Genomic DNA, 27,267 nt, shown 5'->3' on the forward strand with positions numbered 1-27,267 from the left:
TGTAACATGTTACACCCAAATTAACGATATATGTTATGGTACAGCAGCTGACCTCTTCACCTGAGCCCCCCCCATCCCATGACAGCAGGTGGGAGTTCCTCTCCCAGCTGTTACATTTTGAAAACAGAGTGGCTGTGCAGGGCTCCACCCACTAAGAGATATGTGACTGAATTAACTACAAGTCCCATATGTCACTGTGGCAGATGGCTTGTAGTTCTCAATGGATTATGAGAACACCGATGAGTGTCCTCGTACTTCATTGGCTCTTCCTGCAATTCAGTAACTGTCTGCCTGTACAGAAGGTACGGGAAGGCAACTGTACGAGGTGTCTGCAGGAGGCTGACACTGCAATCACAATCCACTGTTAATGGGTGCAATGCTTTGCAGGCCGCAGTGTTTTACTTCCAAAATCATGTGCATTTATTATATTAAGGTGAACTTAGTCTTGAAATTATCTTACCAAAATGTAGAAACACTTGATAAACCTGGAATTTTTCTGTAAGATTTTAAGTACATACAGACATGATTATATTTATTCATTATATATACATTCTGTGTTTCCTGCTTTGAATGTAGCATGCTGATTGTTCTTTCCTGTTCCCTGTACCTCTGTAAAGGTCTATGATCAAAGCTCTGCTTACAGACCTTTCACTGAAAAGTATACTATGGTGCATATATATGGTATAGTATATTATCAAATACTGACACCTCTGACAAAGGATACCGATACCTCATTAGAAATGTATTTTTTCTTTACGTAAAAGTTACATCCTACGAACACCTACATTTGGTTATAGCTGGATGCTGACGGACCTGCTAGCTTTCATGTATCAAGAACCTCACAAGCTTGGGTTTACCTAGTACATATCCTGTTTTTTTCCCAGCAGTGTAAAGTGAGAGTTTAAATAGCGAGAGAGATTCTCTTACAATAGCTGCAGTAGGTAGGAATTGCCAGAAGCTCATTGAACAGAATTCTAGAATCCCCATTCCCTAGTCTAGATGTGCAAGAATCAGGTACTGTAGGTGATTGAACCTGCTGCAAACTACCACTACTAAAATATCTATATTGGCAGACTGACCTTTCAATACAATTTTTATAGGCAAGAAACAAAGAAAAAAGTACATGCAGTAAGTAGATGTACCAGATGATGACAAACCTCATATGGAGTAAGCAGAGGCTTTGAGAAGGCTGTTCCCCAGTCAATTGAGAGTCTCGGGCAAGCGACTTGCACCCACCTGTAAAGAAGTACGTAAACAATATGAGGCAATGCACAATATGTTAGCTAATGAATGCAAGCCTCATGCACTGAAGACCAAAACAGGGTTCTTAAAATGCTCTATACAGGCTACAGGTGTGAAATGCTTTGCGGATTTATGTTTACAAACTAATAGAAAATGGGGCTGATTTACTAAAACTCGAGAATGTAAAATCTGGTGCAGCTGAGCACAGAAATCAATCAGCTTCTAACTTCAGCTTGATCAATTTTAGCTTTGACAAAAAAAGTTCCTATTTAATTTTTAGATATTCCTTGTACAAATGACAGTTGGAAGCTTTGGTTTCTCTTGTTTGCATCCATTTCAAATAATTGAATTTCTCTAATGTGCTCCTTTTTTGTCTATTAAATATTCCATTTAAATATTTTTAATATATCAACACCAGTTGATCTTGCCAGAAATCCAGTGATGTCCTGTCTTTTATCCAAGAAGTGTGTTAGGACTACAGAACACCACCCCTTCCCCATAACAACTTTCTGTCCAAGGGTAAAAAATCTTACTTACTGTACTGTACTGTATCTATGGAGCAGCAATACAGAGCACAAACAGGGCACACACCGACAACATCACTCCTTCTGTGAAACTTGATTCAACCAGCAACATATGCCGCAGATCCCTGCCTGAATGCTGCCCCTCCTATTGCATTTACAGCCTTTACAGGCTTAATCATAGAGATCTCTACATTTGTTCTCTATACTGAATTTGCTCAGAATGTGGACAAGCTCCTTGACCAGCGCCTGGCCTGCCCACAGTGGATGGAATGCAATCAGAATTCGGAGCTGTGAGAGGTTGTATGGATCTTCGGAATATTTAGAAACAGAAATGTTATCACCCTAGGATAAAAAGCATGTTAGGATTACAGAACAAGTCCAATGTGATGCAGAAGAGGAGACAGGGAAATTTACTTTAGTCCTAACACCCTTTTTGCCCTTTTTCCAGAAGATTTTAGGCTATTTATTTACTATACCGCACTGCACTACTTTACCTGGTAATTGTGTGGTCATGCAACACCAACCCGAAGGAGAGTTATATTATTTTTTTCACACAAATAGAACTTTCTTTTGGTCATATTTGATCACCACTGGGTTTTTCTATTTTTTCCTATAGAAGCGAAAAAAATCGACTACAATTTTTGAAAAAAAATGAACAATATTTTTCAATTTCTGCTATAAAACATATCCAATAACAAAAATAAAAAATCTTCATCAACTTGGACCGAAATGTGTTCTGCTACATGTCTTTGATAACACAAAATCCCAATAAGTGTATATTGATTGGTTTGCATGGATGTTACAGAGCCTACAATCTATGGTACATATACTGAAATTTTTATTTATTTCTTACACTACTAATGGTGGTGATCAGTGACTTAAAACGGGACTGCGATAGTGCGGCAGACAGTCTGACACTAATATTGGGGGGAACTAACTGCCACTGACATCACCAGTGACATTAATACAGTGATCAGTGACAATATTATACACTGTCACTGTACTAATGACACTGGCTGAGAAGGGTTTAACATCTAGGGCAATAAAGGGGTTACAGTGTATGTGTGCCTAACTATGAGTAAATTGCGCTGCTTTTTCTATTAGATCTTTAAGTTTCCCTGCTTTACAGGGATGAGAAACACAGAGATCACTCCCTCTGTACAGAGCTGTGTTGATTGTCAACAAAGAGCTCTGGCAGCGATTGTACACAGCCAAACAGCAGGTCCCAGCCTTGAATCATTGGCCAGGACTTGCTGACAGGCTCCTTCTGTGTACAACCACAGCGGGTGCTGGCCAAGGTGCATGCATACGTGCACCTGAAACCCGTAAGTAGGCAGTGACGTATAGGTATGTTGTTTTGCCTACAGTGGCAGCCTGTCTGCAGTACATTGCGGGCAGGCAGTAATTAAGTGGACAAACACACTACAGTAAGCGTTGCTATGAAGGGCGTTAGGGACTACAGCTTACTTTCTCTTATATTAGGGAGAAGAGAAGAGGAGAAATGTACGGAGAGTCCTAACATACTTCTTGTCCTAGGTGACAATGCTGCTCTTCCATAGATGAGTTTAAAATGTCCTTATTGGTTGCTACAGATAAAAAAGATAATAAGTAAATAGCGGGACAGTTGTGATATTCTGATTATGATATGAGAACTTTTTAGAGTGGAACTAAATCCATTAATTTAACAGTTTCCCAAAATGGTTACATTCAAGGCTTGCCATGAATGATAACAGTCACAGTTGCTTGTGCTCCCAAGCCATCAAATGTCTGGTGTCATAATTGATCACATGTGTAGCATCTTGCTAACTGCCGATCAAACAAAGTCTTAGATGGCAAGGATAGGAGTGTTTTGTTCTGCTGTAAGCATGTACCTGTGGCCTTGAAGGCTGAGAGGGTTAAGAAAAATGAGATCTGAAACTAGATAAAGAAAAAAAAAGAAAAAGTTGTTCAGCCTTTAAAAACCAGTCATAAAATATTCTGTTTATAATTTAATGTAGCATCCAGTTCAGTCCAGTGAAGGATGATGTTCCACCACATTTGTGGTTTACGATACTTTTTTTTTTAATGGACTGGCTGCATTTTCTCCTAACAAGCTTTCGGGAGCTAACCTCTTCTTTTCATCAGGTCAGAAATAATAGGCATCTCATTAATGCTCTTAACTTTACTGTTCTAGTTAAATATAAACATTTAAGGGTATTTTTGTTAGCTTTGTTTTTTTTCTTCTTCTTTCTTATGTCTATTATTTTTTTTTTTTTTTGTATCAGGAATTTAAGAACACTTGCCAGATCTGTTCACAACTTTAAACGGTTTGCACCTAAAAGCTTTTCAGAAGACAGCGCAGTAAGTCCATTACATAGAGAAAAAAAAGTCTAGCAGCCGTCTTCAAGTCATTTTTTTACATTTCAGTTATATGGCTTTGGTTGAACAGTGAGTACAAATAGTGGAAATAGATGAGTGTGTATGTAATAGTAATGTTATTATGTGAATAATGTGCTCCATTTGCAAAATACAAGAATTTTCAATGTCACACAAATGTTACATGACTATATCAAAGCATAAAACCTCTAGTAACCGTTATGTTTGTATGAGGAATATAATTCCCTGTTATATCTATGTTCCAGTTTAAGACAAGGACATATTCTTGTTTGTGGCCACCCTTATATAAAGATGTATTTAACCACAGTTACCCAGTCCTTTAAAAAACAATCAGCATTAGGTGTTGCTCAATGTCCACAATAGTTTTCAGTGATTTTTAGCTCAGACATGACTCAACTGAATGTACTTTTTCTCAGATTTAAAAATGGAAAAACTGAGAACTGAAAAACACTTTTTCTGATCTCCGAAAACCCTAGCTAGCTACTTCCCTAACCACTGCCCAATCACCACTCTAGCCACAGCACAAATTACCGCCCTATAGCCATAGCCAAAGTTACTTTCCAAACCACAGCCCAAATTACCTTCCACACCACAGCCCAAATTACCTTCCACACCACAGCCCAAAATTACCTCCCAAACCACAGCCCAAAATTACCTCCCAAACCACAGCCCAAAATTACCTCCCAAACCACAGCCCAAAATTACCTTCCAAACCACAGCCCAAATTACCTTCCAAACCACAGCCCAAATTACCTTCCAAACCACAGCCCAAATTGCCTCCCAAACTACAGCCCAAATGACCTCCCAAACCACAGCCCAAATTACCTCCCAAACCATAGCCCAAATTACTGTGTCCTAACCGCAGGCCAAATTACCACCCAAACCCCAACCCAAGTGAGAGCACTAACCGCAGCCCAAATGACAGCACTAACTGCAGCCCAAATGACAGCACTAACTGCAGCCCAAATGACAGCACTAACTGCAGCCCAAATGACAGCACTAGCCTCTGCCCAAATGACAGCACTACCCTCTGCCCAAATGACAGCACTACCTACAGCCCAAATTTCTACCTAAATTACCATCCTAGGCACAGCCAAAATTACAGCCCAAATTTCCACCCTAGCCATAACCCAAATTTCCACTCCAACTGAAGTCCAAATAACTGTCCTAACTACAGTCCAAATCACCACCCTATACACAATCCAAATCACCGCAGTCCAAATTAAAGCCCCAGCTGCAGCCCAAATTAACCAATACTGCAACCTAAATGACAGCTCATAGACCCAACCATAGCCTTTATCCTATCCAACAAAAAACAACTGGGAATTAACTGGTGATATAAAAGAGAACCATAATAGATTTAGGGCTCAATCATATCATGTGCATTTTGCTGTAATCTTCAGTGCAGAGAAAATTCATAGATTATATGAAACTGCATTGAAGTCTGACCACACCAGCAAGTTGCACTGAAGTTCCTGCATGCTGTATTTTGCATTTAAAGTTAAAGTATAACTAAAGGCACTATAGTTACCTCCTAACAGTTCAGGTGCCTGCTTTCAGTCTGTCGTAAAAAGCCTTCAATTCTGCTTTAATTTAACATGTCTAATTCAGACATGCCTTCTTATGTGGATGAACCCTTACAGTCACAAGAACCAGATGTTTTATATATGGGGGAAAATTGTATTAACCAGAGTTCTGCTTTAAGGTTCCTTTTGTCTATTATATATGCAGTATTAGGAACCAGAAAAACATTTTTCTTTAATGATTTAATAAGGCTTAATTTTAATTTAAAAATGAAGCTCAGTTTCAGACTGCCATATTACTTAATTCTTTAGAATTCGCAGGACCCTCATCCATCTGTTTGAGAGGACCCTTTGCCAAAATTATAAGACTAGATGCATCTGGAACTCTTTTCAAACAAAATACATACTGTACGTCTTATTTCTTAGAAGTCAGTGCTACCCTCCTCAGCTGGCTCAAGCTCAACTAAAAACTGCAGGGGAGTTAGGTACATTGTGGAGTCAGGCGTTGGCAGAGGCTCACACAAGAGTGGGCTATTTTCTAAAGCTAGAAACAGACTGTTCTTGAGGAGTTAGCCTGTAAGAGAAAAGAAGGACCAATTCAATACGCTGATGGGACAGCTAGGAGCTTGTCAGTGGGAGCAGAACCGGTATTTTAGGATTAATTACCTATAATATACACAGTTTCAGTGATAGTTGTACAGCAGTATGGCTGCACTGTGGCAGATTATAGTGCCTGTTAAGCACAGAGTAGGATGAAAGAGCCACATAAAAAGTAACCGAACTCTGGAAGCTGTTACACAAATGCAAGCAGAAGGCAATGGATTAGTCATTGCTATTCCCTGAAAGCTGATCTCTTCCCTATTACCGACTTGACTGCCTAGTTCTGCACTGTGTGCGTGATTGGATCAGTCATCTTGATAGAGGCAGGGTTTTGCATCCTTATGTCAGAGCCTCCAGCAAGGAGAACACTGAGCAGAAAAGTAGTATCATCATCAAATCTCACTTCATATCTCCTGAGAGTCAGAAGCACAGTAGTTCTCACCCTGCATATACAGATTAAGGCTGTCTGCATAGGCACAATTAACACTTCTAAATGTTCCCTATAACATAGCAATTTTTTATTTTTTTAAGTTCAAATCCATTTCTGCATTTGCAGTATGATTACTAATGTATCTATCATCATCTCTGCTGATTAAGACCTGGATTTCCAATAATAAAGCCAGGTAATGATTCAGTTGTGTTTTGAAGGCCAATCAGTATCATACATGGCAACCAGCACCTATGTCAGCCCCTGACACACAGGAACAATTTCTGAGCACCGTTTAACACACTGTTTATATTGATGAGGTATGATAAAATAAACTTACTAGTTTTCAATGGTCCTCCAATTACGGTTTCTTTTTACTATGCATTTATTAACCACCCTGTGTAAAAGCACTCTACTGTTTTTTTTCTGCTTTTGTAAGCTACTTTATTGTGTAATAAACACAACTTGCAAAGGAAGCACCCATGTGCATGAGACCCTAAGCGCATAGGCAGACAAGCTGTAGGCTGTAACGAGAACAATTATTTTGTAGGACATAAAAGGGGAGAATTTACCTTGGTTGGTGAGGCTGTTTTAAAGCCTGCAATTTGTCAGAAAGAAAACATTTAAAAAGGAACAGCACTAGAGCAGCAAGGGAAAAGAATTCCATATAGCCTAAACTAGTATAAGGTGTGAAAGACTGAAGATGTTTTCTGGCAGACATGAAGGGATGCAAGCAGTGACCTTCAAAAGCCAGTTTTACAGTAGAGCTTTTTAGTAACATTTCTTGAAACTGCTCTTCCAATTTCCCAAATACAAGAAAAATATTATTTTGTAACACAGGCCTCCTCAACCTAACTACAGCTCCTAGAGTGCTGTTATTTATGGTGCCACCTTGGCTTGTCAGCTACTCAATGCAAACAGCTAAATACACAGCTGAAATAGGCTGGCGGGCAGGTGAGCTACAGCCTTGTGACTTCATTGTCCAATTACTGACTAGGAACAGGTAAGAAATACATGTGAATGGTAAGTTCGTCTGTTTTCTCTGTCCTTCTGGCATTATATTCCTTGTCAACCCATGTGCACTGCAGCACCCCTGACTGGCATCTAGTTCTGCGCTTTCCACTCCCAATCTAAAGCTGACCATACATTTATTTCAGGTGTGGTATAAAGTGCAGTGCTAAATAAATAAATTAAATAATTAAATATTGTGAAACAGCCAAGTGTAGTGCTGATGTACAATACAGCGCTAAATAAATTATAAATATGAAACAGTCAAGTGCAACATACAAAGTGAAAATGAATAAAGTCCATAAATATAAACAATGAGTAGTGTACGTGGGACTCTAAGGCACAGCAATCACGGTGAAAGATAAACTGTGAAATGATCCAGTGAGGAAATCCACCACCTCTGTCAGATGTAAACTCACCAGAAAACTACTGGTAAACACAATGTATGCACATCACTTCAGAACATAGGAAACAGCCAGAAGCCTCTATGTGGAATGCTCCGACATAGGCAAACTGCAGGTGGCTCTCTCTTAGGAAAAATAGCTCACCACAGGTGCCCAGAAATTATATATGGTGCAGTACTTTATTGTAAAAACTGAGTAAAACAATCCACGTGGAATATAAAATAAATGAAGTAAAATGGAGTACCAAGATGGCCGCCACTCCGACCGTTAGCATGACGTCAGCAAGTGTGCCTCCACCCCACCTACACACGACATTCTACATTTATTTCAGGTACTTATATACAACTGTCAAATTATGCAATGCTTTACATATGTATTATACATTCACATAAGTCCCTGCCCTCAAGGAGCTTACAATCTAAGGTCTCCAACACACATTCATACATATTAAGGCAATTTTAGATAGGAGCCAATTAACTTACCAGCATGTCTTTGGAGTGTAGGAGGAACCGGGAGTATCCAGAGAAAACCACGCAGGCACACGGAGAACATGCAAACTCTGTGCAGATAGTACCGTCATTGGGATTTGAACCGATGACCCTAGTGCTGCTTGGTGGAAGTGCTAACCACTACACTGGACCAATTTCCATCCATCTATGGCCACCTAAAGTGCTACTGTACAAAGAATGATAGGTAGCTACTAGAAAGTAAAAATTAGATGTGTACACTAGTTACTTTCAAAAATAGATTAACAGTTTTTAATGAAAATATAACTTTTTTTTAGGTGCTTTATATCTGTAGGCAGCTCAACTTTGAATTCTGGTAAAAGTAAAAGTCCTCCCTGGAAGCAAGGTAGCACTTTCACTGCAGGAGATAACTGCACATTTATTGCATGTCTAGAGGACTTGGTAAAGCAATTTTACTCCTCCATGCTGCTAGACCATTCCCTAAGCTTCTTCTCCCCTGCACTCCAGCCGTCGAATGCCCCTGATATCGTCAGTACTGATGTAGGAACAACAACTCTGCACTGGACATGAGGATGCTGAGTAACATTACACTCTGGGAGTGTAAGGGAATGTCATTTGCCAGTGGAGTGAAGGATCAGGGAAGAAAAAGTGCTTTTACTGTCCCCAAGACATGAAAGAGCAATTAACCATTGCACAGTAGGCACAGCCCCACTGCAAAGGAGGGCTTTTACATTTCCCAGAGTTGGAATATGTCCACACTTTTTAGGGAAGTTTAAGGTGGGACACAACCTGGCTAGTGCACCTTGGCTACCAGCTACCCAGGAGGGCTGTCCCCTGGTCCTATCTAATGTTACTGGCTCAACTACTACAGTATTTTTCCATTAGCTGCACTGGGGGAGCTTCTCATTGTTTACTCCAGAGAAGGATATTTTATTTTTTTGAAAATGGAGAATAGATAGAAATCCTAGATTCTATCATTTTGGGCCTTAAGGTATTCTAATGTATGTTGACTCCTTTTGCTAAAATCTAGGGAAAATTCTGATGGACACTTGGCAATACACTCAGTTATTGTACTTCTTTTGAGACTCTGGCCCTTGAATTCACTTACACTTTGTCCCTTGAATTCACTAACAGCCTTCAAACCAATATGAATAGAAAATAAGGGTACTTCTCACCTTTCTTGGGTTTACAAACTCTTGCTACAATTGCAATTCAATTGCAAACTCCTGCTCCTGACCCCTCCCTCCTGCCTAGTGCCCCCGGAGCAGCTTGCTATGGAGACACCCAAGCAGGCTTGTGACTGCACTGCGTGTCCACTCACACACAGAACTGCGGCTTGGCCCTGCCCTCTCTCTCTCCTCATTGGTTCACTGGCTGTGATTTACAGCAGTGGGAGCCAAAGAGGAGGGAAAGTCTCCAGAGAGCTGAGGCTCTCGTGCACATCGCTGGATCGCAATATGGCTCAGGTAAGTATTAGGGGGGCAGGGGGGAGCTGCACACAGGTTTACTTGCATGTGTAGAATGCATGAAGGTAAAAGACCTTGAGCCTTTACAACCACTTTAATAGTGACAATATTATCTGAAGATCCAGATATTATAGATAGAGATTACGTTTTGGCTATATGAGATGTCCACACCTAAAATATGACCCTTTGTCGCTTTCTACTGCATCTTTTAAATGTGGCTAAAAGCCTCATTCTGTACTTTTGGAAACAAGAACGCTGCCCTACTATATTAAATTGGAAGATAACAGTAGATGATCTGGTGGGGGCTGAGAAATGGGTCCTAATGGGACAAGAAGAAAATATATACCATTGGGGTAGCTGGATATATTACTTCCCAATGATTCTAAAAAGTCCTTAAAGTAGCATTAAACCCTCTGTATTTTTTATGTCTTTATTTTTATTAATCTTAACCCAGCACTTGCAAATTAAAACTTTCAATACTGCTGGCTCCTCTCAGTGCTGCTTCCATGAACTTCCAGTCTTCACAGGAAAGAGTTAACAGTGGACAGTGCAGTCTCCAGAAAGTCTGTTTGATTGGAGAAGGAGGATAGGAAGGAGCAGGGGAGTGCCTTGCCATCCTAGGCTATGGAGCTGTGTGTTTCCATTGATGCACACAGTGTAGGGAGACACAACTCTAGTTGCATGCAAGGGTGGCTCCAAAATATTCTGAAAGAGAAAGGACCCACCCTGAAACTGGAAACCTGGGGCAGTGGTCATGGCACTAACTTAAACTGGAACACAGGCAAAAATTAACGGCTCTCTTTATGGGACACAGCACATTACTGATAAGGGTAAAGAGCCAATGATGTTGGCTCTTTACCAGGTGATCAGCTGTGTCCAATCAAATGCTGGTTATCAGCATTTCCTTTCCTTAGCGCTGTCACTGTCCAAGGAAAGGAAAGGCGATAAATGAATTTCCTGTGACAAGGGGACATTTACACTGATAATCAGGGCACTCATCATCAGTACAGCTTCATCAGTGCAGCATATCAGTGCCCCTCAGTCCCGCCTCATCAGCGCCCATCAGTGCAGCCTATCCATACACCCTCATGAGCGCACATCAGTGAAGAAGAAAAATTACTTATTTGCAAAATTTTATAACAGAAATGAATAAAAAGGTTTTTCTTTTCAAAATTTACGGTCTTTTTTAGCTTATTTAGCAAAAAATAAAAGTGGTGATTAAATACCACCAAAAGAAAGCTCTATCTGTTTGAATAAATATTATAAAAATGTCATACGGTACAGTGTTGCATGGCCGTGCAATTGTCAAAGTGTGACAGCACTAAAAATTGGCCTTGGAAGGAAGGGACTGAAAGTGCCTTGTATTGAAGTGGTTAAACGATACAGAAGCAACATACTCAATAAAAAGCAGTGGGTTAATACTACTTTAAAATATCTCAGACACTACAGACCACTTTTGTGTGAAATACAGCTTTGGAATAAATTATGTTTGTAGATACATGAGCAAGCTCTCTAATAGGAACTACATGTTTTATATGGTGTGATCCGGGAGATTATACCATATTTCACTCCCAAACATTCATATACAACTCCAAACCACCTGTTCTTTTTGTCTTCTTGGCATTTTATCTGTATACATCATGTAATGTGAATAGTACACTACACCCCCACACTCTGTAATATGACATTATTCACTACTACGATTTGTTTGGGTGTAAGACAAGGGAATATGTTTTATCAATTTTATTATTTATATTGGCAGATTCACTGTGTGGGACATATAAGAGCTTGTATACTTGAACATGCATACCTCGTGTAAAAGTCTCAATAATTTAGCAGTCACTGCTTCTTCTTTGTTTTTCCTTTTTTTTTTTTTTGAACATAAGGATAAATGACAATAAAATGTCCATACTAGTTCCAAAAAGTAACTTACCTTTGCAAATTGCCATAATAATACTGCCATTAACAAATACTCCCCAGTATATGCCAAGAGTAACCTACCCAACATCTACAGATGGGAGATGGAGTTCATTATAGAGCTTACTGCCCAAAACGTTTCTCCATATAAGCACATGTATGCCTGTCTTCATTCCTCTGTGTCTCTGTCATTCGCACATAAAGAGAACTTTGGCAACCATAAGGAAATTCTACTTTGCATTTTTGGTGCCTCAAAATCTGCTGCAGCACTGCACTAAGCCATATGTTGAGGACATCTCCATTCATGAATGACAAAATGTAGGCAGTCATACATGTGCTAATGTCCTTTAGAGTGGGAATTAACCTTTTTTCTCACTGCAGGATCTTTCAATCTGAATGAGCCCAGTGTGTCAGTACTTAGTAGTCTATGTGTTCAAGCCAGAAAGCGAATAAAGACATGTTCTATACGTGAAACCGTTGGTCAAGAGTGTGGCTCCACCAGGATTTTTTCAGACAAAATGCTACTTTAAATAATGACATTATCCAGTTGGGAAGTAGCAGTGTAGTAGTGTCAAGCTGCAGCAAGTCCCTTCCTAATTTCACCCCATGCTGAGGGCTGTGCGCAGTGTGTGTCTGTGTTTACAGCTTTGCTCTCTGTACTCACGCTTCCACCTCTGGGAACAGCTTGAGTTTATTAGGGAAGATTTCCGACAGCAGAAGCCGCACGTAACGACAGCCGAGAGCCTGTAGACGTGACTCCAGGTGCTAAGAGGAGAGAGAGAGGCGCAGTGTGTTACACAAAAGAAGAGAGCTTTTGGGGGTAAGGCAACCATCCAAACCTCATCCCTCAGTGAGTAAGCCTTAATTAAGTCAGAAGCTACAGAACAACAAGCTGATATGTGGCTAAAAGTTTCATTATAAAAACAGTAAGAATGGAACTCACTATAATATGTGTGGCTGTTACATAAATGCATACATATAGTTTGACATCTTCCTCAAATGCATTTAAATAAGGCCATCTGCACTTGGGTTGATTCAGTGACAGATCAGTGATGTTTGTCTTCAAAAAGATGCACCCAAATATATACTGATCAGCCATAACATTATGACCAACTGACAAAACAGCACTGACCCATTGAGGTATGGACCTCACCAGACATCTGAAGCTATGCTTGGTATCTGGCACCAAGCCATCAGTAGCGGATCACTGCTTTTGCCGGCTTGCCTTCTTTTTACTGTACATCTTGGTGCCATCTCTTCCCCAGGTAAACAATACACACACACCCAGCCATGCACATAATACACAATAAAACGTAATTCATCAGAACAGGCTATCTTATTCCATAGCTCCATGATCCAGTTCTGATGCTCACGTGTCCACTGGAGATGCTTTTGGCCGTGGACCAAATCAACACAGGCGCCCTGATTGCTGGGCAGCTACAGAGCTCCATATGTGATAAACTGCATTGCACTGTGTGTTCTGAAAAAAAAAATGGCAGTTGTCCCAACCTATAACCAGCCTTAGCAGCAAGGTGCGCATAAAAGGGTAATGCATATCACAAACAAAGGATTTCCCAAAACACGTACCAGCCAGCCTTCAAAACAACCAATTTGGCCCTATCGATCAGTTAAAAATAGAGGGGTTTTTTTTGCACACATTTGCAAATACATGTGTAAGCCACAGTCCCACGTCAAGAGTCCTCTGTATACTGTGGACCTAACTCTAAACCTTCCAGCGTCTCCACAGTGAGAGCATATATATCAATGGATACGTTGAGGGCAGGTGTGCCTGGAGGGAGCCCACCCCTCCTTAAAGGTACAGGGATGCACGACGCCCGGCTATAGCAAAATGACAGCAAAGGCAAAACTGCATCCAATTCAGTCAACTGTACAAAAAATGGCAATCGTCCCAACCTATAACCAGCCTTAATAGCAAAGATGCACATGGAAGGGCAATGCTCACAAAAAACAAAGGATTTCCCAGCACACTTACCAGCCAGCCTGCAAAACAATCAATTTGGCCCTGTCTAACAGCATGCGTTAAAAACAATGGTGTGTGAAACATATCATGCTGGATATCTATACTGATATGGACTGGGTAATGTGTTAGGAACGTAAGGATGCCCCATCGTTTGATGGAAATGAACATTATCAACCTACAGAGGACTGAATTCAAAGACAAAATCAAAGTGAAAAAATGATGCAGCAGGCTAGTCCATTTTGCTGAAATTTCATTGCAGCTACTCAAAATGGTACTCAGCAGTTTGTATGGCCCCCACGTGCTTGTATGCATGCCTGACAATGTTGGGGCATGCTCCTACTGAGATGACAGATGGTGTCCTGGGGTATTTCCTCCCATATCTGGACCAGGGCATCACTGGCGGCGTCGGGTGGACCGAAACATGATATCCCAGAAATGTTCTATTGGATTTAGGTCAGGCGAGCGTGGGGGCCATTCATTGTTATCAATTCCTTCAGCCTCCAGGAACAGCCTGCATACTCTCGCCACATGAGGCCGGGCATTGTCATGTACCCGGAGAAACCCAGGACCCACTGCATCAGCGTATGGGCTGACAATGGGTCCAAGGATTTCATCCTGATACTTAATGGCAGTCAGGGTGCCATTGTCTAACCTGTATAGGTCTATGTGTACCTCCATTGATATGCCTCCCCAGACCATCACTGACCCACCACCATGCTGACCGATGTTGCAGCCACAAAGTGCAGGGCGCCAGTGGCGGACCTGCCAATTCCGGTGTTCAATGGCAAATGCCAATTGAGCTCTATGGTGCCAGGCAGTGAGCACAGGGCCCAGTAGAGGTCATGAGGCCCTCAGGCCACCCTTATGAAGTCTGTTCCTGATTGTTTGGTCAGAGACATTCACACCAGTGGCATGCTGGAGGTCATTTTGTAGGGCTCTGGCAGTGCTCATACTGTTCCTTCTTGCACAAAGGAGCAGATACCTGTCCTGCTGATGGGTTAAGGACCTTCTACGGCCCTGTTTATCTTTCCTAGAGTAACTGCCTTTTCTCCTGGAATCTCCTCCATGCTCTTGAGACTGTGCTGGGAGACACAGCAAACCTTCTGGTAATGGCATGTATTGATGTGCCATCCTGGAGGCGTTGGACTGCTGTGCAACCTCTGTAGGGGCCTGGTATCGCCTTATGCTACCAGTAGTGACACTGACCCTAGCCAATTGCAAAACTAGTGAAAAACAATCAGAAAAGATGAGTAGGGAAAAAAAATGTCAGTGGCCTCCACCTGTGAAACCATTCCTGTTTTGGGGGTCGTCTTATTGTTGCCCATCTAAAACAACTGTTGTTAATTTCATTAACACCAAAGCAGCTGAAACTGATTAACAACCCCCTCTGCTACTTAACAGACCAGATCAATATCCTTGGAGTTTAATTGATTTGATGCTATACTCTGATTAAAAAGTGTTCTTTTAATTTTTTTGAGCATTGTGTTCGTGTATGGGTGTGTGTGTGTGTGTATATATATATATATATAAAATCTATTTTTTTTTCTCCTGTAACCTAGATGAACCACACTTTAAGAAATTATGCTTACAGGTGTCAAGCACCACCATCTATTATTCACAGAGGCTGTATAACACAGAGCTACTTTACATAGCTGTTGACATGCCCAGAGACACTATAAAACCTTTTTATTTATAACCGATTACATGAACACAGGGTACAGGTAAACAGAATGGACTTTCTCACTATAACACGTCACCTGGAAATGAATTGCACAATGAAAAATGTTTTTTTTCTTCCACTCCGTGGAAAAACTTTTTACGACCTGTAAGTAACATAGATAGAACCCTGTCATCCATCTATCTTAGACTCACATGTAAAGATTCCTCTAAGTCAGAGCGAGTGCATCAAGCTTGGCATGAAGATATACCAGGTCTAGCAGATGAGGATTGGAGCGTGGACTCGAACAATTTGTTCCCCTTATGATCTCAGCCAGAAACTGATTTGTACAATTAAAAGGAGAAGTATAGCCAAAGCTCTTTTGGCTGGACTTCTATGGATCACAGGAGTGAAGTTTGGTCTGCAATCTTGTGACCCGTTTTCAGGTGATGTCACTCAGCCAATCCAAGCTGGGGAAAGATTCTGACTTTTGAAGTTTGGATCTACCCCAGAGTCTAGATCGGCACCTAGCTCAGTCTCTCAGTGGTGACTACTCTTTGCTCAGAGCAGCTGTTAGAACTCAAAGATCAGCGGTCATGTGTATTACACACCTCAGAGATTGTCAGCTATTTACCACACCAATGACGACACCTGTCCCAAATGCCATCAGGAAGTAGACAATTTTATACATATGGTTTGGTCTTGTCCAATTCAAAGCTTTTGACAGTGTCAAGGTCCTACCTTTTCCCTGAGGTTATGTTACTCCATGTGCTGGCGTCCATCTTGGATTCTGCTGTGCATGGTGGGAATCCTTTTTATGGCTTCAGGTCTCTGAGGTCCACCCCCCAGAGGGGCATGGCTGATGACATATAAGCCTGTGGCCCGCACATGCTCTTTGCACTTGTGTCTTGTTGTTACTATTACTCTGTTCTGACTCTCCTGGTATTCTGATTCGGCTTGTGTATTCTCCTTTGATCTGACCCTCTGTTGCTGAACCCGGCTCGTGACCTGTGATTCTCGTCTGCTGTCCTGTACTGTTTTGTCCTGTTGTTGTTGACCCCGGCCTGTCTGATTACTCTTTTGTCTCTTCCACCAGCTACACGCCATTGGCGGCGGCCATTACCGCAGCTGAGGTGTCTCGGGGGCCGCGACCTGGTTCCTGGCTGCGTCAAGTCCATCCCCACCATCAGGGGCCCTGGTGAAGGGCAGCCTGGGACTTAGACTCCGCACCCTGAGGGACTTCGGTCTGTGGGTGGTGGTTGTCGTCAGCCAGTGCGTTACATTGTTAGGCCTGCCTGTCCGTTCCTCGGCTCCTGCCCTGACAGACAGGTGGTGGTTGCTGACATCAGTGCGATTAGCCGGGCTACAACTGCTGTTGATCCAAAGATCTTCTCACTTGGTATAACTGAAAATGTACCCTTCACTACACATATTAAATTGTTAACGTTCTATGCTGCTTATTATGCAATAAAAACTATCTTGTCTAAATGGAAAGTACCAGATGCCCCAACGGTTTCAGCTTGGAAATCTATGATTAATGCAACCTTACCTCTATACAGGTCGACCAATATGGGGCATAATTGTCCCAAACAATTTGACAAAATATGGTGCTCCTTGATAGAGGCGAGGAATCTTACATTTTAACATTGTTACTAGGGGTTGTTCTTTTTGATAACCTTCTATCTCTCCCCCTGGTGGCCTCCTTATACTGTCTGAATAATGGTTCTCCTGCTTGTCTGCTTGATACTACCCCATTCTGTCCTACCTTTGTTGTGGAGTGCTTGCAGAGTGGCTCCATTTACTTGAATGGGTCACGATTGGCAGGCAGTAGTACCCACCAAAAGCAACAGGGGGTTTAATTCCTACTGCGGTAAGTGTACACCTTTGGCTGCTGCCTCAGCAGCTAAAGGGGGGGTGTAGGGATCGAGGGCGGTAAAATCGTGACTTAACAGCAGAGATTTACCACCCCCCAACTTTATGTGTGGAGAAGCCCTAAAGGGCCTGCTGCACATCTGAAAAGTGACAAGTGTGTTTGACAGGTGGTCAGGAAGCGATATGTTGTCTTCTCACAACCTGATTTAAACCATGCAATGCACGGAATTGCAACATGGCAGTGTGGCAAATAAATCAGGTGTGAGGAAGTGACACTGTGCCCAGTGATCTTTGACTTCTCCCATGTTGTTCAGATAGATCTCCACCTCATTAAGGCCGCCTACCCCTGATTTACACCTATTGTGGGGAGAAAGGGATGAGATAATTCTGAATAATTTTCTTTATCTGCATTTTAATTTTGAAGTGTGCTGGATAGATACCATTGATTGAGTATGCTTGACTTTGTAACATGTGTAGCTATTGATGTACTGCCATGAAACTTGCTTAATAGTTTGAGCTTGTGATTTTGTATGTACTCCTACTGTGATTCATATGTACAGTGCCTTGAAAAAGTATTCATACCCCTTGAAATTTTCCACATTTTGTCATGTTATAACCAAAAATGTAAATGCATTTTATTGGGATTTCATGTGATAGACCACACAAAGTGGTGCATAACTGTGAAGTGGAAGAAAAATGGTTTTAAAAAATGTTTACAAATAAATATCTGAAAAGTGTACAGTGCATTTGTATTCAGCCCCCTTTACTCTGATACCCCTAACTAAAATTTAGTGGAACCAGTTGCCTTCAGAAGTCAACTAATTAGTAACTAGAGTTCACCTGTGTGTAATTTAATCCCAGTATAAATACGTTTAGTTCTGTGAAGCCCTCAGAAGTTTGTTAGAGAACATTAGTGAACAAACAGCATCATGAAGGCCAAGGAACACACCAGAAAGGTCAGGGATAAAGTTGTGGAGAAGTTTAAAGCAGGGTTAGGTTATAAAAAAATTATCACGCTTTGACCATGTCACGGAGCATTGTTCAATCTATCATCTGGAAATGGAAAGAGTATGGGAGAGGATTAATAAGAGAATCAGTCAAGAGGCCCATGGTAACTCTGGAGAAGCTGCAGAGATCCACAGCTCAGGTGGAAGAATCTGTACACAAGACAATAATTAGTCGTGCACTCCACAAGTCTGGGCTTTATGGAAAAGTGGCATGAAGAAAGCCATTGTTGAAACAAAAGCCATAAGAAGTCCCGTTTGCAGTCTGGGAGAAGCCATGTTGGGGACACAGCAAACATGTGGAAGAAGGTCCTCTGGTCAGATAAGACCAAAATTGAACTTTTTGGCCTAAGAGCAAAATGCTATGTGTGGCGGAAAACTAACACTGCACATCACCCTGAACACACCATCCGCACTGTGAAATATGGTGGTGGCAGAATCATGTTGCGGGGATGCTTTTCTTCAGCGGGGACAGGGAAGTTGGTCAGAGTTGATGGTAAGATGGATGGAGGGCAATCTTAAAAGAAAACTTGTTAGAGTCTGCAAAAGACTTGAGACTGGGGAGGAAGTTCACCTTCCAGCAGGACAACAACCCTAAACATACAGCCAGAGCTACAATGGAATGGTTTAGATCAAATCATATTCATGTGTTAGAATAGCCCAGTCAAAGGCCAGACCTAAATCCAATTGAGAATCTGTGGCAAGACTTGAAAATTGCTGTTCACAGACACTCTCCATCCAATCTGACAGAGCTTGAGCTGTTTTGCAAAGAAAAATGGGCAAAAATGTAACTCTCTAGATGTGCAAAGCTGGTAGATACATCCCCAAAAAGACTTGCAGCTGTAATTGCAGTGAAAGGTGGTTCTACAAAGTACTGACTCAGGGGGCTGAATACAAACGCACGCCACACTATTCAGATATTTGTAAAAAATGTTGAAAACCATTTATCATTTTCCTTCCACTTCACAATTATGATGCACTTTGTGTTGGTCTATCACATAAAATCCAAATAAAATACATTTACGTTTTGGGTTGTAACATGACAAAATGTGGAAAATTTCAAGGGTATGAATACTTTAAGGCACTGTACATTATTATATTGTTTTAATAAATATTCCTTCTGTTAAAAAACAAAACAAATGTCAAACAACTAATAAATAAAGTACTCCGTTATTATGTAAAAGTCAATAATTGCCCCAATAGCAATAGGGCTTACTATTGACAATCGCTTTGTAATGAGCTTTCTACAATCCAGCAATCTCTCTCTTTTTCAGGGTAATCTTTATTTATATTCAACAACATGCAAACTGCTGCAGGTCTGTGACCTCAGACACACCGTTAATCTATTCACATTTGTCTGGCCTTGCTTTAGAGGAACATAATTTGATTTTATGCAGGCAGTGAAAATGTATTTTAACATATTTTTTTTTATTTAGCCTCTCCTTCACGCCAGCAGCAGATAAACTTTCACCTTGGTTCCCCTTTTGTGTTAGTGTCACTTCAGCTCCCTAGAGCCTGCAGTGTTAATATTGCCAAGGGATGGCTTGCCTGAATCAAAGTGTGCCGGGTAGACCACCGGTAGGTAAGCAGCTATTGGATTTTTACTATCATTATTTATTACATATCACTTTATCTGACAAGAAAGGCAAGAAGGCATTTTATTAGAAAATGTGCTTCTGATGTCTACCTGAGATGTGGGGACAGGGTGAGGATGACAAATTATTTCATACACAATGATTCCCTGTCACATACCCCTCCTGCTTGAGCTGCAGTCTGAGCCCTTGCCTTTATTCCCATGCTGGAAGTTAATTAAGGCCCTCTGTTTTCCACATGGGATGGGAGTGGATGGATAAATAACCAACAATAACCATTCCAAGTTCATTTAATGAGAAGTGCAAATAATAATTGTGGTTCTGTAATTGCAGCCAATAGATTAATGAGACCTGTCCTCGTTACACAGGGTAGACAGAGGAATACTCATTAGCAGCAACACGACAGGGTGCTGCTGGGAGTTATAACAAAAGACCCTGGTAAAATATACAAACCTAATCCAAAGGCATAGCCCGAAGCAGCGATCCAACGCTCGTGCACACACACACATTGATCATAATCCACCCCACAACCCTTCACACAAATTACACCTCTCACTATCAGTGTGGCACTCAAACACCTGGAACTCCCTCGGAGCTAATCGGAGCATTCACACAGCACTCAATCCTTCCCCGCACTTCACACATACGCGTTCCACTCACACGCACAGCATGGCACCAAAGCGCCTACACTGTCTTCTTTCTGTTGCGTAGAATCCTACAGAACCACCACCAGTTCTGGACTCGGCCCTACAGGTCACGCAAGGATTAATTAAAACAGGCGCATGTGTCCATTTTAATGATCTGCTTTGGGAACTAAGAAATGGGAGGGTGACAGTGACTTCACTCTTCCTTATTTGCAAAGAAATATGTAAATGAGGAGAAAAAAATCCTTGCTGAGATTAACAAGGACTAAAAATGTATTTCCCTGGAGGAGGGGAGGTGAATTCATGCAACAGGATTACGGTTAGGTAGAGGGAGCAAGCAAAGGGAGGACAGATATGTGCTGGTCTTAGATGTCCACCAGCAATGTGTTAACCATTAGATCAACGCCAAGAACCATAAGATTCTATACAGCTATTTGGCAATGAAGTGGTTACAAGCAATATTTTAAGAAATCACTTGTTCTCTAACTTCAGTCATCATCACATACTTCAGTGTCAAATCCTCCAGCGATTTTCAATTAATGAGAAGCTGCATTAAAAAAAAAAATTACGCAAGAGTGTCTTAAAGAGGAAGACACAGGTGTGAGTCTAATCAAAAGCTGGTGAATATATTATTTCCATGCTTGCGGCTTGATTAATGCAAAAAATTAAGGTTTTGTCCTTACCTCTAGTATTTTAGGTGAACCCTGACGTCCCAAAGTACCAAGAATGAGGCCCCACATTTTAGCACCAACTGCAGACTTGATTGCTTGACTTCGATTTTCCAACATGGCCTTGTGATCATAGTACTCCCTGGAGAAAACTTTATTATATGGATCATACCTATAGTAACAAAGGAAAATTGTCAACCCATGGTGTGGATAAGAAAAAACTCACTGTACAGCTGTAAATGTAATGACCAGGTACCCAGACAGCTAGGTACTCTCTACCAACCTCAATACCCCTAGGAGGTGTCTCCATTTACAAAAGGAATGACACCAGATTTACCAGTTTAGATTTTTATTTCTGCAGAATGCCTATTTACTAGCCACTTTAAGACCAGGCCTTTTCTGACTTTTTGTTTACATGTAAAAATCTGTGTTTTTTTTGTTAGAAAATTACTTAAACCCCCAAACTATATATATATATGTCACACAGTATTTGCACAGCGGTTTTTCAAATGCAATTTTAATTGAAAAAATACCCTTTTTTGCATTTTAATGCACAAAAACACAATATAATACCAAATTGTTTGTTAACCACTTCCAGACCGGACACTTTTACCCTCTTCCTGACCAGGGCAATTTTCAGCTTTCAGCGCTATCACGCTTTGAATGACAATTGCGCGGTCATGCAACACTGTACCCAAATGAATTTTTTACCATTTTTTTGAGACAGATAAAGCTTTATTTTGGTGGTATTTATTCACCGCTGGGATTTTTATTTTTTTTGCTATGTAAATGAAAATGTCCAAAAATTTTGAAAAAAAGTGTTTTTTTTAATAAAATTTTGCAAATAAATAATATTTCATCATAAATCTTTGCCAAAATTTATTCCGTTATCTTTTTAGTAAAAAAAAAATCCAAATTAGTTTATAACCAAAAATTATAATTTTTAAACATTTTTTTTTACATTTTTATTTTATTTTTTTATATTATTATTTTTTATTTTTATTTTTTTTTTACATACGGTCACCCTAGCAGTACAGTGTCACCATGGTGACACTGTACTACTTGTGGGGGGTGATGAGGATTTTTTTTTTTTACACATTGCTTTTACACCCATATAGGATGTAAAAGCAATCATTTCTCTTTCTCTCTGCGTGCATTCCTGCACTCATTGAGAAGTACTGAGTGAGCTGTGATTGGTCACAGCTTGTCACATGGTACAAGCCTGTTGTGAATAGGCTTGTACCATGTGACCTCTGTGATCATTCACAGATTTCACACGTAGTAAGCAATGATGTCACAAGTGACATCTTGCTTACTACTTTGCATGTGATCACTGATTGGCCAATCAGTGATCACATGATCGGGACCTCGTACAGAGGTCCCGTCCGACGATCGGTGTTTCACTGTGTCCGGAGGACACAGCAGGCACCGGATCGCGGTGCTGCGCGCTCTCAGGGAGCGCGCACAAGCAGGGTGCGGGGAGGCCGTTTATAGACGGCCACCCGACCCTGCACTGCCACCGTCCGGCCGTTTATATGCAACGGCCGGACGGGAAGTGGTTAATATATAAAAGATGATGTTACACTGAATAAATACATACCAAACATGTGACGCTTTAAAATTTCAAACACCCATGCAACAGAGACAAACTACGGAAATGTTATTATCTATAGGCGATGCTTTAAAAGACTTTACAGGTTACCACTTTAGATTTATATAGGGGGTCTGGTGTAAGAATTACTGCCCTAGATCTGACGCTCACGGTGATACCTCACATGTATAGTGTACTCGCTGTTTACATATGCGTTCAGGACCAGCACATGAGTTCGCCTTTGTGAGTGAGCATGGGGGGATGGGGGAAATTTAATTTTTTTTTCATCTTTATTTTAACACTGTCCCTTTCATTTTTTTTTAATCACTTTAATTGTATCACGGGGAATATACCTATAGCAAGATTAGTTTAATAAACTGCTTATATAGTGACAAGCATACATCTCTTAATGTACTTTTAAAAACGCCAAACACCCCTAAATCCAGAATTTATGAGCATTAAGCATTTTTTTCAGTCTGAAAGCTCCTCTTAAAAATGCGATTCTGATAGTTTTTTTTATTCAGCCTCTACACGCTCCTTTGAAAATATGCCTCTAAACTCCGTAATGTGCATGGACACCTAGGATAACATGGAGTTGCTTCTACATGCTGAAGAAAAAAAAAATAAAACACAAAACGCCTGTATAGGCAGAATTTTTTTTTCCCAGTGTGTATGAACACTAAGGAGACTGCTGACAGCTCCATTAGTGTGGAGCATGATTTTGCATCACTTGGAAGGCATCTAGATGTACAATTTCATGTCATTGAAACACTAAGAGCTGATTCGCACATGTGCAAAGCGGATTGAAGCTCAGGTTTCACAGCTAATTGACACAGTTATTGTTCAGTGGTTCATGTCAGGTTTACATCAGGTTCAGGACAGGATAAGGTCAGGATTTTATCCTGTTCACACATATACGGTTTAGAAACGGTTCCCATAGAAGTCAATAACCTGTAACCTGAACCTGAACCTGATGGCACTGCTCAGAAATAGTGCATGACTCTTTTTCAATCCGCAGTGACCGCTCCGCCAGTGCACCAGACATATGTGAACAAGCACCATAGGAAGCAATGTTATTTCACGTCATGCGGATTGGATGAGGTTCAAACCGCATCAAATCCGCATATATGTTAACTGGCACTAAAGATTCCTAATCTAAAAACATGGCTGCACATAAAGTTTATTTTTTAGACTCAAAACAGGTCAAATCACCATGCTATCAGTGAACTGTATCCTGCTGCTCTTGTCAATACATTTCTGGTCACATCACAACCATTTAAAGATCTAGTTAATACCTTGTATGTCCCAGGGTTTTTTCCCACTGAGCACACCCCCACATGTATTGCCACTAGGTCCCGCTGTCAATTAGACAGGCAAGGTTTTGATTTATCTATCGGAGATGCCAAAAGCACCAAAAACAAAATAAACTTGTTTCTTTTTTCTTCTGTCTTAGGTAACTCCGACTAGCCCTAATGAACTCTTCTTTCAAACCTTACTGATTTTTATTCTGTATAATATACAGAGTGGGGCAACAGTAGATATACATTACTTTTACATTATACACCACTCTACGTTACTACTATGGGGCCTCTACTCATTTTATTTTGTTGGTACAGTTACCTTGACACTACCTTCCCACAATTTGGATTGGGCAATGTGACTGGATTAAGCAATGTGACAGCATTGACTGGCCACCACACACATCCAGCCTGGTACTTATGGTCTTCTTTTTTGGGGAGCAGTAAAGGATAAGGTTTTTGAGAGGAAGCACCCACACAGTAGACTCAAGTATTTACAGACAGTGAAGCTAACCAGAATTAGTGTTGGAGACAGGATTCAGGAATGTTGCAACTTTGATGGAGGACATTTATTGAACCTAAGAGGCTAAACAGTGTAGCAGTGTTGCGGATAGATTCTATAAAACTAAACTTGACCTTATCAGTATTGTATACCTGCTTTGGACCATATCATTTTCAATAAGAAGTAAAAAAATAATAAATGAAAATCACCCTGTATAGATACATTTGATTTTTTTTGTATGTTTTAACCTTTTCTTATTCTATGTTAGTGCAGGGGTGGGCAACCTTTTGAGTATAGTAATCCAAACATTTTTTCAAAGAAACAGAGTACCAGTTTCACACACAGTCATGAAAAGGGAATTTTTATAAAGTAAATGTTATAAACAACCAATTCCTGCACATTCACCCCCAGATCATGCCAATTGCTGCACCTTCACACCTCAAATCAGCCATAATTCCTGCACCTCCACATCTCAGATCAGCCCAATTCCTGCACCTTCACACCTCAAATCATCCCACAATTCATGCATCATCACCCCTCAGATCACCCCAATTCCTGCACATTAATCCCTGAGATCACCACAATTCTTCCACCTTCAAAACTCCGTGTACCCCATATCCTTGCACCTTCACATCTCAAATTAGCCCCAATTCCTGAACTTTTGCACCTCAGCCCTATTCTTGCACCTTCACACCTCAGACTACCCCAAATTGTGCACCTTCACATCTCAGATCAGCCCAATTCCTGCACCTTCATCCCTCAGATCAGCCCCATTCCTGCACCTCCACTCCTCAGTTTATCCCATTTCCTGCACCTTTCCAACCTCAAATCAGCCCCCAATTCCTGCACCATCACCCCAATTCCTGCACCATCACCCCTCAGATCACCCCAATTCTTCCACCTTCACACCTCAGTTTACCCCATTTCCTGCACCTTCACATCTCAAATCATCCCAAATTCCTGAACCTTCGCACCTCAGCCGTGCACCTTCACACCTCAGATTATCCCACATTCTGCACCTTCACACCTCAGATCACCCCAATTCTTCCACCTTCACACCTCAGTTTACCCCATTTCCTGCACCTTCACATCTCAAATCATCCTAAATTCCTGAACCTTCGCACCTCAGCCGTGCACCTTCACACCTCAGATTATCCCACATTCTGCACCTTCACACCTCAGATCAGCCCCAATTCCAGCACCTTCACACCTCAGATCAGTCCCAATTCCAGCACCTTCACACCTCAGATCAGCCCCAATTCCTGCACCTCCACACTTCAGCTCACCCCAGTTCCTGCACCTTCACATCTCAGATCAGCCCAATTCATGCACCTCAAAATCAGCAGTTCACAATAGCTAGTTAATTACCAGTGCAAAATGAGAGCAGCACCAGGACCAGAGCTAACCTGTCTGATGTGAGGTTGCAGTAAAAAATATCACAGGACAGAGGATGGGAGGTCAGCAGGTCAGAAGATAGGGTCAGCAGTTTGCAGGGCAGTGCACAGAGGTCAGCAGGGCAGAGAATAGGAGGTCAGCATGGGAGTGTACGGAGGTCAACAAGGCAGAGGACAGGGGCCAACAGGGTTCAGCAGGGGTTAGCAGGGCAGAAGACAGGGATCAGTAAGGCAGAGGACAGGGGGTCAGCAGGGCAGTTTACAGAAGTCAGTGGGGCAGTGTACAAGGGTTAGCAGTGCAAAGGATGGGGTCAACAGGGCAGTGTACAATGGTCTGCAGGGCATAGGACAGGGGTCATCAGAGTGGAACACAGGGGTCAGCAGGGCATAGGACAGGGGTCAGCAGAGCACTGTATAGGGGTTAGCAAGGCATAGAACAGAGGTCAGCAGGGAAGTGGACAAGGGTTAGTTGGGCAGGGGATGGGGCAACAGGGCATAGGACAAGGTCAGTGTGGCAACAGGGCATAGGACAAGGTCGGTGGGGCAGAGGACAGGGTTAGCGGAGCAGAGGACAGGGTTAGCGGGACAGAGGATGGGGTCAGAGGATGGGGTGAGCAGGGAAGAGGATGGGGGTGAGCAGGGAAGAGGATGGGGGTAAGCAGGGATGAGGATGGGGATGAGCAGAGTAGAGGATGGGGTCAGTGGGGCATAGTACAGTCATCAGCGTGGGCAGAGGATGGGGTCAACAGGGTCAGCTGGACATAGGATGGGGCCAACAGGGCAAAGGGTAGAGTCAGCAGGGCATAGGATGCCATCAGCAGGGCATAGGATAGGGTAGCAGGGTAGAGCATAGGGTCAGCAGGCCAAAGGGAGGTCAGCAGGGCAGAGGATGGTGTGACTCCTGGCAGGGCACTCATCAGAGTTGTGCCTCCCCACACTGCACACAGCTGAGGTTGGATTCTTTTACAGACACAACCCCAATCTGCACAGTGTATAGCTTGCTGTTACAGCTGTGTTGCCTTTCTGAACTGAGGATTTTGCAGGTCAGAGCTGCAACAGCCAATAACATACTATGAAGATTGGGGTTGTGTCTGTAAAAGAATCCGACCT

The 27,267-nt window shown here is 41.7% G+C and overlaps 1 protein-coding gene across 3 annotated transcripts in view; it reads right to left on the minus strand.

Moving 5' to 3' along the window:
- The window catches only part of DPH1 (diphthamide biosynthesis 1), a 343,917-nt gene that overhangs the window by 18,350 nt on the left and 298,300 nt on the right, over positions 1 to 27,267 (minus strand). For all 3 annotated transcript variants that reach the window (XM_089657705.1, XM_089657689.1, XM_089657698.1), the window contains exons 8-10: positions 21,388 to 21,544; positions 12,619 to 12,719; positions 1,158 to 1,236 (exon numbers count right to left, since the gene is read on the minus strand). In XM_089657705.1, the coding sequence (XP_089513831.1) occupies positions 1,158 to 1,236; positions 12,619 to 12,719; positions 21,388 to 21,544 (337 nt within the window). The remainder of the gene's footprint in view (positions 1 to 1,157; positions 1,237 to 12,618; positions 12,720 to 21,387; positions 21,545 to 27,267) is intronic.

The sequence above is a fragment of the Staurois parvus genome, unplaced genomic scaffold (assembly GCF_062004578.1).
Source record: "Staurois parvus isolate SC_StPar_1 unplaced genomic scaffold, SC_StPar_1.0 ptg000029l, whole genome shotgun sequence".
In the NCBI taxonomy this organism is placed as follows: domain Eukaryota; kingdom Metazoa; phylum Chordata; class Amphibia; order Anura; family Ranidae; genus Staurois; species Staurois parvus.